The 13,782-nt window shown below is 40.9% G+C and overlaps 1 protein-coding gene across 9 annotated transcripts in view; it reads left to right on the top strand.

The window, feature by feature from the left end:
* The window catches only part of EVL (Enah/Vasp-like), a 211,449-nt gene that overhangs the window by 161,254 nt on the left and 36,413 nt on the right, over nucleotides 1–13,782 (top strand). The window contains exon 1 of one of the 9 annotated variants that reach the window (XM_075926580.2): nucleotides 963–1,664. The exons of the other annotated variants lie outside the window; for them this stretch is intronic. Coding sequence (XP_075782695.2) covers nucleotides 1,592–1,664 — 73 coding nt within the window. The 5' untranslated portion in view covers nucleotides 963–1,591. Of the gene's footprint in view, nucleotides 1–962; nucleotides 1,665–13,782 lie in introns of those variants that run through there. 9 annotated transcript variants of the gene reach the window in all.

Below are 13,782 nucleotides of genomic sequence, written 5' to 3'. Positions count from 1 at the left end.
GTGAGCTTTAAGTAAAAATTGCAGAATGTTTGCAGAAAGCAAACTTAGAATTGGTAATGACAAGTATTCCTATCGGAATTCTCATGCCAAGAATTATGCTGGTCTAATCCTGGAACAGGTCACATGGTATGTTTCTATGTGTCTAATCAAAACAGCTCAGATCAGATATTTTCAGTGAACTATTCACATACAAGTTCCAGAGCAAGAACTGGTTAAAGATCATTTGTTTGCAAAAACCCTTCAGTGAAAAAAATTCAGTAACAAGTTAGTATAAAAAAATAATTTGCTCTCAGACAGTTTGCACACAGAAAAATATTAAACTCGCTGAATGAATGATAGATTTAAAACTATTTCCCCAACTTTAGTATTAATTTTCTTTTAAAAGTGTGTTGTATTAAAAAACAAGGCAAAAGTATCCAGTGACCTTGCTGTGCCTCTGATGTGGGTTTAGAAGGGCTATGTTATTCTTGTAGTAATGCCAGATTTTTTTTGTTTGTTTTTTAAATTTTTGTGATTTGTACTAACATTCCTCTAAAAATGGTTAAAAAAAACCTCTTCAATGAATGCTAGTCACTAAAGAATTAAAAAGCCCAATCCAGCCACTGAATTCAGAAAATAGCCCTAAATGCATTAGTGAATTTAAGCTTTCATGGGCAAAGACCCACTTTGTCAGATGCAAAGGGGTCTTTGCCCACGAAAGCTTATGCACTAATAAATCTGTTAGTCTATAAGGTATCACAGGACTCCTCGTCACTTTTGCAGATTCAGACTAACACGGCTACCCCTCTGATAGTGAATTTAAGAATCAATTTGCTAAAAGAAATTAACTGTGTTATTACAGTTCACTGTATATTGTTGTACAAAAGACTTCTGGTTTCAAAATAATGTCAGACAGTTGTTTTGTTTTTTCCTAAGAAACTCGCTGGAGATTTTCAGGGAGCTCTTTTGTATTAGTTTCTATAGATCAGATGCTAAATAATATTTAGATTCAGAATATTTAGAATAAACCTTTGCAGTTAGTGTTTCATTTTAGTGTTGCTCTGTTTTAATTGAAACTAGTGTTACCACGGGCACACTGCTATTTCACTTCTTGTAGTTAACACGTATTTTTTCTCCTTACCCTGACTCAGACAGGACCTTTTAACCCTACTGTATATCACATTGACAAGTGACATGCGATGCTGGTTATGGGTAGGCCAGGACTGATCTCGAAGACTCATCTCCTGTTTCAGTCTCTTCAAAGTCTGCCTAATCTACTACATATATGGTCTAGAAGGGCTTGCATTCGTTTTTACTGTCACCGAGTTTCTGATTGGAGGACTTTAGGTCAAAAATATCCCAAGGATTCTTAGGGTGCGTAACTGTACTTCAGATAAGGGTTTTTTCCCCTTTCCTTGGGGAGTTTCTCTACACACAGGATTTCCCTGATTATAACGAGAGATTGATTCAGTCAGTGTTTAACTACGAAACTCTTCCTGATGTATCATTTGGATACATTATCCTCTACGTATAATGTGGAAATCAGTCCAAAGGATTGTTTAAGCTGTCTCTCTTTGTATTGCAACTTGGGACATAATTTTATTTCTCTAAAATGCCAGTCTGTCGGGCTCGGCAGGGTCATCTCAACGGAGTGAGATGGGCCACAATCAGCCTGAGTATGCACGGTAAGTAGAATCTTAATGTTAATTAAGATGATTGCAAGGCAGTCAATGCCATACCGTGACATCAGTGTTTCAGGCAGAACTTTTCATTGCAAAAACTGACGAGCAAGACAGCCTTCAATGGATTTTGTTGTTTTTATTTTTAATTATTTTTATTTATGAGATAAGAAAATACTTATAAATGGAATATATTATGTAGCTGCTTGGTTAAAGCAGATATTTAGTATTTTTTTTTTAAAAAAAATAGAACATTTATTTCACATTATTTGGAAGAAATTAACTAAGGCTAAATGCAGCCACAGAATGTTATTCTGTGGTACTGATTGGAATGATTTTTCTTCACTCTTCTACATCAGTTTTTGCATAGTTTGATTCTGGTTCTTCTTGGATTGTTTTTTACAGTGGAGTAACCGCATTGACTTAGTAGAACTATTCTTGATTTGCTTCTCTGTAAATGAGGCCAGAACGCAGCCCTTTGAGACTAGCTGTGATTGTAAAATACTATTTATTGATTGATTGGTTGACCTCTTGAGTAATAAGAATAACATGAAATCGACAGTTTGATCTAAATCTGGTATGGACGATTATTCAGCCTTTCCCAACGCAAATGGACTGCTCCCTGAAGGGTCCTCTGATTTAAAGCCACACCAAGAGGCTTTACTGTAGCTTCTATCTCAGCTGACTTCTTTGGTCACCTCCACTTTTTTATAATAGATATGCCAAACAGCTTTACGGAGCCACTCTAGGACTAATCAACGGGGGAAAAGAAGGCAGAGGTATAATTTTACATATTTTATTTTGCACTTATAGAAGCCATTCTTTCTTGAAAGCTGTCAGCAGGGGGATAGAACACCTTACCACTGAAGTGTAAAAAAGCCTCAGAGGGGTAGCCATGTTAGTCTGTAACTTTAAAAACAAGTAGTCCTGTGGCACCTTAGAGACTAACATATAAATATAGTTTCATGAGCTTTCGTGGGAAAAACCCTCTTCTGGAGATGAGCTTGAGTGGAGAAAAATGTCTTGTCTTGTCGAGCATTCCAGGGAGTTGAATGCACTACTAAAAGAAACCCTTTTAGGCAAAGGATATACATTTATGGTTGTAACATACTCTAAGCTATACTGTTAGTATAGAGCTGGTCACATATAGCATGTAATGCAGATTGTTCAGGGTATTAGAAGTGAAATATGGAGCTCTTCTTTTCTGGTTCAGATTTCAGCCATGATCAGTAGTGAGCAAAAGTCATTGTTACTGGGCCCATGTATACATCCCAAAGCCACTTCGTGGTTAACTCTGCAGAGCGACCTAGGGCTAACGGTTTGCATATAGACCTAGCTTCTCACATTCAGAGGGAAAGATTAAGGCACATGGGTTGGTCACTAGGTGTAAGCATATTGTGCAACTGCCCAAATCATACTGTTTCTGTGGGCAAAGAGTACTTTGGTCTCCAGCGCTGTCAGCCTACCATCTTTCACGAAACCATAAGAATAGGAGGAGAATTAAAATAATGAATTTGGCTTGTTTTGCTAAGTATATGCATATAGCTGTAGATAGATACATTAAACACTCTTTTTGCAAAAAAAAAAAAAAAAAAAAAAAGAAGAAGTATGTCACTTTGTGCTATTTATTGTATAACAAACTTTGTTACTAAATTATTTCTTGTGAGTGGAGGAAAACTAAAAAACTATTCCTCCCTCTCTCTCTCAAATATCCACGCTCTGCATATTATAATTTGTTAGTGTTTAAAGTGTAAAAAAAAAAAAAACCAACCCCAAATAATGCAACAACACATATGGAATTGTAAAATGTGTATGCAGCTAGAGCAGGAAGTTCTGTTAAAAAAAATCTCAAGAAAATACATCCAATCCACATTGAAGTGCCTTATTTCTCTTTACCTACAGTGAGTCTTCAAACATTTACACATTTGATTAACTCTAAGTATGTGCAAAGTCCCATTATAGGCAAGCACATGAGTTCATTGTTTGTAGGACTGAACACTTTGTGAACAGAGCCTGTGCCTGATACAGTGTATTTGAACTGCACATATTGAGGGATCTGTAAGCTGAGCACTTTGCCATTTCTGGGTGGGGGTGGGGGGGCAGAGAAAACAACGCAAATTTTTAAAAAAAGTCATGGAGTCAGTCCCTCAGCTGCTGCAAATAAGCTCTGCTGGGTAGGGTTGCCAGATGGTTTCAACAAAAATACCGGACACGCTTGACATTACATCACAATCTACATTCTATCTTATTTAGAAAATACTGGACATTTATATTTTCTCAATTTGTTTCCCGAACACAAAGCTCAAATACTGGACTGTTTGGTTCAAAACCAGACACCTGGCAATCCCAATGCTGTGGGTCAAAGAAGCAGTGTTGATTTTCACCAGCAGTGGATGCCCATGATGGGAGTGGAAATGTAAAATTTTCTACCTACGGAAAGAAACTGGAAAAGTCATTTAAAGTTAGTGTCCCAGCCAGAACTCTTTCTGCTATAGTACATATTTATCTTACTTTTCACTGCATAAGGACTAAATAAATATCCATTAGCAAAAAGATACCTGAATGTGAAGGGGATCACTATACATCAACTCAATAAAAAGATACAATTCAGTGTACATCAAAGCAGTCTCAGAAGCACTTGCTATGTTTGAAGATCAGATGTTGGCTTAAAAAAAAGCATAACATCCGTCACTGTAATTTATATCTCTAACTTTGTGGGTGTTGGGATAGTGAGATGATTTTAACAGTTTTTCTTGTGTTAATAATTTGGATGCTTCCTGAGAAAGAAAGGAATTTTATTATTTATGCAACACTGTGGATAAAGAGAAATAAAAATGACAGGCACCATCCCGAGCTTCATTTTCATTTGCATAAAGCGGTCATTTATTACTTTTTCCTCCTTTGAAATGTCAGCTCTCCAAAATCTAGTTTAAAAAGTTATACATGAAGAAAAATAAATATGCAGGGCAATGAGGAATGGATGCAAAATTTGGAGGGGAAAAAAAGACATTTTTATGCCATTCTGGTCTAAATTTGACAACACAGCTCTGCATTGAAATGTTCTCTGTGCCCCATGCCTGAGCTGCCTGCACAGATGTGGTTCAGCAAGCAGATAGGAGCTCCTCTACTAGTCAGTGAGCCAGCTGTTAGTGCAGATGACTATGCTCAATTTCAGGTCATTTGGTAAGTAGGACAAGCGGACATGTTTTGCGGTTCAGGCAGGGTGACAGACTGACAACACCAGAGTTATGAGCATCTCAGATGTGTTAAGTTGACTCAGGAGATGAACTTAACTCTTCCTTCACCAGAGACTCACTGGGGCTTTGTCTACACTGCAAGTTTTTGTGGCAGAAAATATGCCAATAAGGGACTCATTAGCATGAGTTGCGATGTCATTAGCATATTTTCTGCCAATTCTTTTTGTGTAAGGGATTTTTGCACAAAAAGAAGCAGTGTAGCCGCTTCCGTTTTGTGCAAAAAAACCATGCCGCAAAAACTTGCAGTGTAGACAAAGCCAAGGAGTAGGAAACAGTGTTTGTGGCTTGCACTTGCTTCGTGTGGTTTGCTGTAAGGTATGTTTGACGCAAGAATGGCGTAGGATTTTGTCGCTTGTCTTAGCTGACTTGTCTGCCCCTGTACTGACGACAGCATTGGGAGTGCTTTTCACCACATAGTGTTTTCATGCTGTTGGCTCTGCAATGGTCTCATCAGCTGTTTCTCAAGTATAAATCAGCTGGGTTCAGAGAAGGGCTTGGTTTCCAAAATGATGAAGTTTTTGCACTATAGGGACGTACTCAAGGAGAATCCTCAGGTTCCCTCAATAATTGGTAAGCCGGGGGCGGTAGATAATACAAAGAGCACACAAAAAATGGGAAGGAGCAGCTTGTCATTAGGATCATGTTGGTGCTAGAAGGTGGTGTCTGTGGGGAGCTCTAGAATAAAAAAACCATTGGGGAATGAAAACTGTTGCATAGAGTTTTCATGTTTATATGCACTGTGTCAACTAGCACTAATTACAGGGATCTGCCGCCAGATAACAATAATTCCTCCAAGATTTAAATGATTGAATGGTGTAGAAATATATCTCGGCCACACCTCAAAACTGCCTTTCTTTCCATTACTCAGGAAGGCAACACTGGTACTCAGACAAGAGCAGGATCCAGCAAAGCACACACACTGGCTCACCATAAACCGAAAGGGAAGGGGACTGATTGTTGCAGACTTGCTCTTTCCCAACACAGAGTCTCCCTGCCCTCTGCTTTCAGGGGTCCTTACTTCTTTCTCTTGGGCTTCCTCACTTTATAGAGGAGCCATCTTGCTTTTGTGACTCAGTGCAATTGCTGTATGGCACTATAAATCCATATTCCAGGGGTTTCAAACTCAATTTGCCTTACAGCCAGTGCCAGTATTCAGATCCTCCTAGTGGGCCGGTGGCAACCCCTCTGGCAGGGCTCTGGGGAGACAAGTGTCTCCACGCGTTTTCCCCCCTCCATGTGTTTCCCCAGTGTAGCCACTCAAGCTCAGACCCAGGGACTCAGGTGGGAAGTCATGGCCATGCTGCTATTTTTAGTGCACAAGTCTGCCTGCCCAGGCTGTAAGGCTCACTCCTAGGTGCAGTGTAGACCCACTCAGAGTAAATATTGTGCAGAACCTCCTCCCACAAATGATCTATTAATTTCTAGAGGAATCCTTTCTGGGGGATCTGCCTCACTGGCATATGGAAGGGATGATGAAAGAAGAACCAAAAGAGAGATCACATGGGGATTTTAAACCATACATATTTAAATCTAAATTCAGCATGGCAGCTGTTAAACTAGTGGTCCCTTGTGTAATGCCACTGAGGTCAGTGGAGTGATATCAAAGGAAGTTTGACCACATACGTGCATGGTCATTTTCACCAGTATATATTTGGCTTCTCTTGTTCACAAACTCTTAATTTATTAAAATGAATTGCACATGAATAAGTCAATAAAGCTTGGAGCAAGGTGGTCCAAGTGCATGCAGTTTTTGCAGTACTATTTCAGCTGTGTTTCTTCTCACTGTCCAGACAGTATGTCAGACAATGAAGTCTAGCATTCAAACATTCTGATAGGTTAGGAAGGCGTTCTGATTAAATATTTAAATGGAGAGGCCCACTTCCCTGACACAGTGGTGTATTGATTACACTTGGTGTAACCTGGCCTGTAGGTAAGTGCTGCTCATGAGAAAGTTGCATAGAGGATTGTTCTAAAGCAGGCACTGCCATACTATGGTCAGCAGGGAATGGATTTGTCATTGCTTCTGCCTCTGCCACTGTGACTGCATCATCCTTTGCAGAATGTCTTGTAGGTGATGAAATCTTTTCAATCTGCCGTACCTTGCATGCCTCTTTCTGAAGTGAACTGCTGCTGGAGGGGGGAGAGGTACTTCTTCAAATTGTATAGGTTTGACCCGAGTGCATTTTAAAATGGGAACATTCTGCACTTCCTATGGCTAAGAGTTTATATGCTTTAAATTGTATTTGATTGGTTGCTTGTCTTTTGTTTTGCTGATTGCAGTAGATTGGTTCTAAAGTGCTGAGTTGTTAACAATATTTGATGGAATCAGCTGGACCCTTACATTGGCCAGGGCTGTTAAACAAGGAGAAATCATTAGTGTAGAGTGTATAAGAACTCTTATAATCACGTTGGGTTGTTCCTTCCTTTCCTCTTTTATTTACTGCATTAAAATATCCAATTGCTCATGTACCAATGGAATTAGAGTGCCAAAGGATGATGCACAACAATGTCTTATACAGCTGTAACTCTTATGTAACCTATACCAGCTGTAACTCTGTCTACACTGCAATAAAAGAGGGGTCAGCTGTCTTGGGCAAAGGGCTCAAGCTTCAGGGCTATAAAATTGCAGTATATAAACGTTCAGGCTTGGGTGGGAGCTTGGGCTCTGAGTCCTCTGGACTTCATTGAGAGTTGAGAGAGTGGCCCATTTGGCTGTAGAAATTCAAACCATTTACGGAATGTATGTATAGTGAGGGGAAGTTCCTGTCTCCAATTACAGCAATGGAAGTTTTACCTTTAACTTCAGCATAAGCTGGATCCTAACTTTGCATTCTTTTTTCCTATTTTTATTTTTAAATAAGCGGCAGCTGTTTGTTTTTTCTTATCTTGGAATAATAATTTGCTCATGGTGCACTTATAAGGCACGCTCAACTTTACATGTGTAATTTCTGGATATACTTCAATATAAGGCTATATTCCTGCACTAGCTCAGATCTCTGCACATGTCAGTATGGTCCATTGACTTCAGGAGGAGTCTAGGCAGGTATCTGTGTTCGCTGATCCTAATGCAGAATTATGATTAAAGTCTGGTCAGAAATTGTCCAGTGTCTTTCCACAAATGAAAGTTAACTGTATCTTTTTTCACTGCACTCTTATTAATTTTGCATTGCAGTATTGTATTTGTATTGAACTTGGGCCTCATTGTACACACTAAGGGTATGGCTATACTGTTGCGCTATTTTGGGATACTTCCGGTATCCTGAAATAGCTATTCCGCATCTTTTAAGCAAGCCCATTATTTTGAAATATAATGGGCTCTCTTTTCCAACATTCCTGTAAACCTCATTCCATGAGGATTAAAGGGCATTTTGGAATAGCAGTTTATTTTGAAATTACGAAATAAGCTATTTTGAAATTAACTTGAAATAAGATATGCAATTTGCATAGCTCAAATTGCATCGCTTATTTTGAGCTAAGGATGCAGTGTAGATGCACCCTCTGAGACTAGTCCTGCCCTTAGGAGTTTACAGCTTCAGTAGACAAGACCAACAGTGGTTAGGAAGGGAAATGGAGGCTCAGAGAAGTGGGGTAACTCACAGAAGGTCACATGAGAGGCCAGTGAGTAAGCCATGAGTAGCATGCTGGTCTCCTGATTCCTAAGCCAGTGCCCCATCCACGAGAGCACAGTGCCTCTGATAGGTAATATAGCCCCACAATGCTTCTCTCTGTAAGTGTTATACATCTTAGTGTATCTTAAACAGACCTAGAGAGGTGGTCTATCACTGGTGTTTATAAACTGCAGATTAACCAAAATATAAATTCTGAATGCCTGTCCTTGGTATAACTCCATAGGCTTTATTAGAATTACACACTCACTCACTCACCACTTTATTGCAGCTGACATTTGTCACATGTCACATTTATGTTACACAAGAGGAAGTTAGTCACACAGGGCTTGGCCCTGAACTCATCGAAGCCAGTGGTAAAGCTGCTACTGATGCAGAATTAGGCTCTAACTACAGTTTTCTTTTCTTAGCCACTTTGAACCATTTGACTCCTGCTGCTGCTGCTGCTCCTCTTAACACCATTTATACACTACATCAGTCTGGCCCATTCTTACCAATGCAAAATAAAGACTTCACATATGCACTTTGTCTATGCAATTACATAACAAAATGATTTAAGTAAAACATTAAGGGTCACAAGCTGTCTGTAAGACAGCCCTCAGTGAGGGGTGGGGCAGAGATGCCCTCCCCAGCTGACACTCCTCTATTTGTTGTGCCTCAGGGAGGCAAATCCTGCGGCTCGGGAAAAGTGTGGTTGCTGAGCCAAGACATGATGTACATTTCCCTGAATGGAGCAGGCTCCATGGGCCTCAGTGCCATGGGATGTGGGCCACGAGCTTCTGTTGCTCCTCAGCCACTTTGGAAAGTCTTGTGCTAGACTTACCTATGCCTTGGGAGCTTTGATTGGATCAGTCCTACATATAGAGGAAAGGAAGGCCAGGCACTGAGTGTCCCCAGCTTTCTAGATTTAATTGCACGTTTTGCAATATTTATTGTTTTTCTTAAATCAAATGCAGGAGAAACTCAACTTGTATTTAAGAAAAAAGTTTCTAGCATTCCTCATGGCAGGAAAGCTGCGTGGATAACATGAACCTTAAAGGCTCAAAAGCCAAAAGAGAAATGCAAACCATCAAAATACTCTTTTTTAAAAAGCTCACAAGTTTTACTCCAGTTTCATGATTGTGGGGCCTGGCTCATGATTTCTGAACTCTGTAGGTTTACGTTACTAGATTCTTGTGCTGCCTTCTGTGGATGTTTGTGAAGCCAGACCCAGTGCAGCCCTAGCCCCAGAATTAATTAACCAGAGCAGAGTGGCTTTGTTTTTTAAAAGAAGAAGGTCTTCTGTGGGCTAAGCACTCACAATCTTTGGTTTAATAAACTTCTCTGTGGAACTTTTGAGGGTCCTGCTATAAATGTAACATTTAACTGATTGAGGCGGTTATGTTCCATAAAACCGGAAACAAGGGCATATAAATGTTATAAATGTAGCAAAGTTTCAGCCTCTCTTCCTAGCGGGAAGGAGCTGCTAACTGTTGTTTTGCTGCACAGTGTTCCCATAGCAGGTGGCAAGCCTGGATTAGCCTGTATTTCATTAGAACATAATTGAACAGTTGCTGAATTATTTGTTTCTAGCTCAGGGCTTTCCACAGCAAAATAATACTCCTGGGATGCTCCAGTTCCACCTCTTCATGAATGCTGTGTTTTCTGCCTTCATCTCACTGTTGCCTCACTGTTTCACAGCTTATGCAGACCAGGGGCCTGATATTGTTACCACATACCGGTGTAAGTCCCTTTTTATTTCAGTAGACCTACTCCTTTATGAGCACAGGATCAGGCCCTGGCCCATTTCATAAAGGGCTGTGTCTATACAGTGGGTCTCAAATACAATAATATACAGGCAGTCCCCGGGTTATGTACAAGATAGGGACTGTAGGTTTGTTCTTAAGTTGAATTTGTATGTAAGTCAGAACTGGTACATATTGTAGGGGAAACTCTAGCCAAACATTTCTCCAGAGCTCAGTTTTATTCTCCCACACCTCACTTCCCTCAGTCCTTTATTCTCAAGCTGAGGTGTCTGCTGAGAAAAGCCGCTCCACGTCTCCCTGGTCTAATGGGGGGGGGGGGGCGCTAGCTTCGCGTCTCCCTGGTCTGCTGGGGGGAAGCAGCTAGTGCGGGGTTGCCTCACCCCGTTTGTAAGTAGGGATCTGATGTAACTTGGATCCATGTAACCCGGGGACTGCCTGTACAGTGACACATTCTTTCGCAATGTAATGGAGAGAAAAATTGTGTTTCTTAATACCAGTTCTTCTGGGGGAGGTTAGTGTCACATGGAAAAGGAGCAGAACCAGCAAAACAATTTGGTCTTCTGCAGAGGGGAAAATATTTATTTCATTTGCACTGTTGTATATCCAGAGCCACTCCATTGACTTCAGGAACTGGAAGCACTCCAGACTTGTACCAGTTTGATAGCATAGTCTTCTTCTGTATTCTTTGCAGGATTATTTTAGCTGCTTGACATTTATGTGAGAGAGAACCCTCCCTGATTCTGACTGAACTCGGCTAGGATAAAGTGGGCTTTAACAATGCCCCTAATAGGTTAAATATGAATATGGTCTCTTTTGTCACAGGGCACCTACATCTGTTTAGTTTCAAATTCTGGTTTGCCATAGAAGCATCTTGATTGTGTCCAGAGCAAACAAAATTCACGTGTGCCCTCATGATTATCTCTTCTACTGAGCTAAATAAACCACTACTGTATAGGACTATCACTCCTATGCCAGGGCAATGACTAATAATTGTTTTAATCCCTACCTCGCTGTGTGTGTGATCTATCACAACTGATTTTAAATTCATTAATTAATAACTCTGGCAGTTGAGAACTCTAGGCCAATAACTTGCTGGTATGTTTTCTAGTATTGTAGATTCCTCTTTTGAATATCTAGCATTGCTTTTGCAAGTCATGCCCAATATTCTTTGAGCTTTTAACTCATTAGGGGCCATATTTTCAAGCAGTGGATCCCTCCTTGCACCTGCTGGGTTTGTTTGGTTTTTTTAAATAAAGCTGTACACACATTTGTGTGTGCAGAAGCTACATTTGTGCTTGAAAAGGATGCAAATTAGTGGTTAGAGTGTGGGACTGTCAGCCAGGCCTGCATGCTTGTATTCGCAGCTTTGTCACTGCCTTAGGCCTTGTCTAGATGAAAAAATCACCCAGGTGTAACTTAAATCAGATGTTATGGTGATTAAATTGATGCAAACGTTTCTATGGACCCTCTTATTTCAAGTTCAAATGGGCTTACTTTGGTTTAGCTTCAACGGATTTCTCGTCAGCTTAAGTTAAACCCGAAGTAAGTCTGCTTTAAATCAAAAGAGTATCCACACAACTTTTTGCACTGGTTTAACTGAATGAGTTTAAAATCACAACTGTCATTAAACTGGGACAAATTTTCTTGAGTAAATGAGGTCTTAACATAAATTTATGTACGTCATTTAACATTTTCTGCTTCACAGGATTGCTGAAGCTTAATTAACACTTAAGTGCTTTGTCATCCTGAGAGAAAAAGTGCCACAGACATATAGATGATGACATTGTACTATTTATTCAATATGAAAAGTGCTCTTTTGAATCAAGTTCTATCCTGTTATTTAAAAGCAATTCGGGAAACACATCCTCAATACAGTATTTGTTTTAATGTGTCTAAGTATAACTTTATTTAGGGGTCTTCTTTTTATTATTTAAATCAAAGTTCTAGGTGCCCTATGACATTATTAATATTACAACAAATCCCAACATCATTACAGTTATTCAGAATGGAACTCTGCCAGCCAGCCACCTACAAAAAGCTTCTTTTCAGATGTCTTTTTGCAGCACACCTGCAAGGTTGCCAAACTGAACTGTTTCCAGTCCAGTGGGGAACAGGATCTAGAATCCCATTCCTCACTTTGGATCTGGTCCAGAGAATATGTTGCCAGCCACCGCCTCTCTTTTCTAATGAGCGGAATCCCACTCAGGCACCCTTGAATGGCAAGGCTGTCCCCAGGTAAGCCATCCCCAGGCCACTTAGGACTTACTAGGTCATTACCAACATCTTGACCTCCACTCAGAGACTGAAGGGAAGCGAGTATTGGTCCCAAAGGTTCTCACTCAAGATGCAGGGCACAGTAAATGAGCCATTGTGTCCTGCGACAGCTTCAATCTCCAAGTGGTTTTAAGGAGTATTTCCAGGCAGAGTACACAATCATCTAATCTGGAAGTAACACAGTAAAAATGGCATAGTCCACATCTGAAAGAAAAGGTTGCAACCTCCTGACTAGATCATTGCTATTGTCAAACAGCAGATTGGGTCTAAAAGCATCCCTGAGTTGTGAGTCCTAGTAACTAAAGGCTTGTTTCCATTGCACCGGGGATCTACGCTGCAGTGATCGATCCACTGGCCATTGATTTATCGCGTCTACTTAGGCCTTGTCTACACTAAATGGAAGATACTGCTGCTGCGATGAATCTTCTGGAATTAAGACTCGCTAAATTGAACTCAGAGGATGCCACCACTGGCGTCAATGTTCCCACTTTTGCGAGGAGTAAGGGAAGCCAACAAGGATGTTTGCTCCCATTGGCCTCCCCCTCTGGGGATGCTGCCAAGCTTGGTTTATTGTAAGCCAACTCCAGCTACATATTCTATGGGTTTAGTGTGTATCTCCAAGAGCTCTCCCATTGACGCTGGTACTCCACCAGGACGAGAAGAGTAGCCAGTCCCCTGTACTCACGACAGGACCAAGCACCGTCTCTAGATCATATCTGATAGATCAATGGGATTTCCATCGACTACTTGATTAGACTATAAGGGTGCCTCCACTTTTGAACCATAGCAAGAGCCCTGCTGGGCTCTTACTATAGTACAAAAATGGAAGCACAGCAGGGAGCATGGGTCTTCCTTTTGAAATGTACAAGAGCCCCATTGGGGCTCTTGTACATTTCAAAAGGAAGACCGGCAGGGAGCGGGTGCCTGCTGGCCATCTCCCCTGCTGGCCTGTGCTCCCTGCAGTGCCTGAGCCTTTCAAAAGCAGAATTGCAGCAAAAGTGGCACAAGCAGAGACTGCTTCAGTCCCCGCTTGCACCGTTTCCTGCTGTGCCTCTACTTCCCCTGCCCTCCGCAGAGACAGTGCCGGAGGGAACCGGCTTTTTAGCCGGTTCCCTCCAGCACCAGCTCCTGCTCTCCCCCTTGCTTCCTTTCTTTGATAGAGGCAGCAAAGGGGAGGAAGCAACTAGTCGCATCACTAGTCGGCTAGTTTCTTACATCCCTA

Source organism: Pelodiscus sinensis, chromosome 5 (assembly GCF_052426305.1).
Source record: "Pelodiscus sinensis isolate ZL-2025 chromosome 5, ASM5242630v1, whole genome shotgun sequence".
NCBI classification, from domain to species: Eukaryota; Metazoa; Chordata; order Testudines; family Trionychidae; genus Pelodiscus; species Pelodiscus sinensis.
Note: the sequence above shows the minus strand (reverse complement) of the source record. Positions and strands in the feature narration are given on the sequence as shown.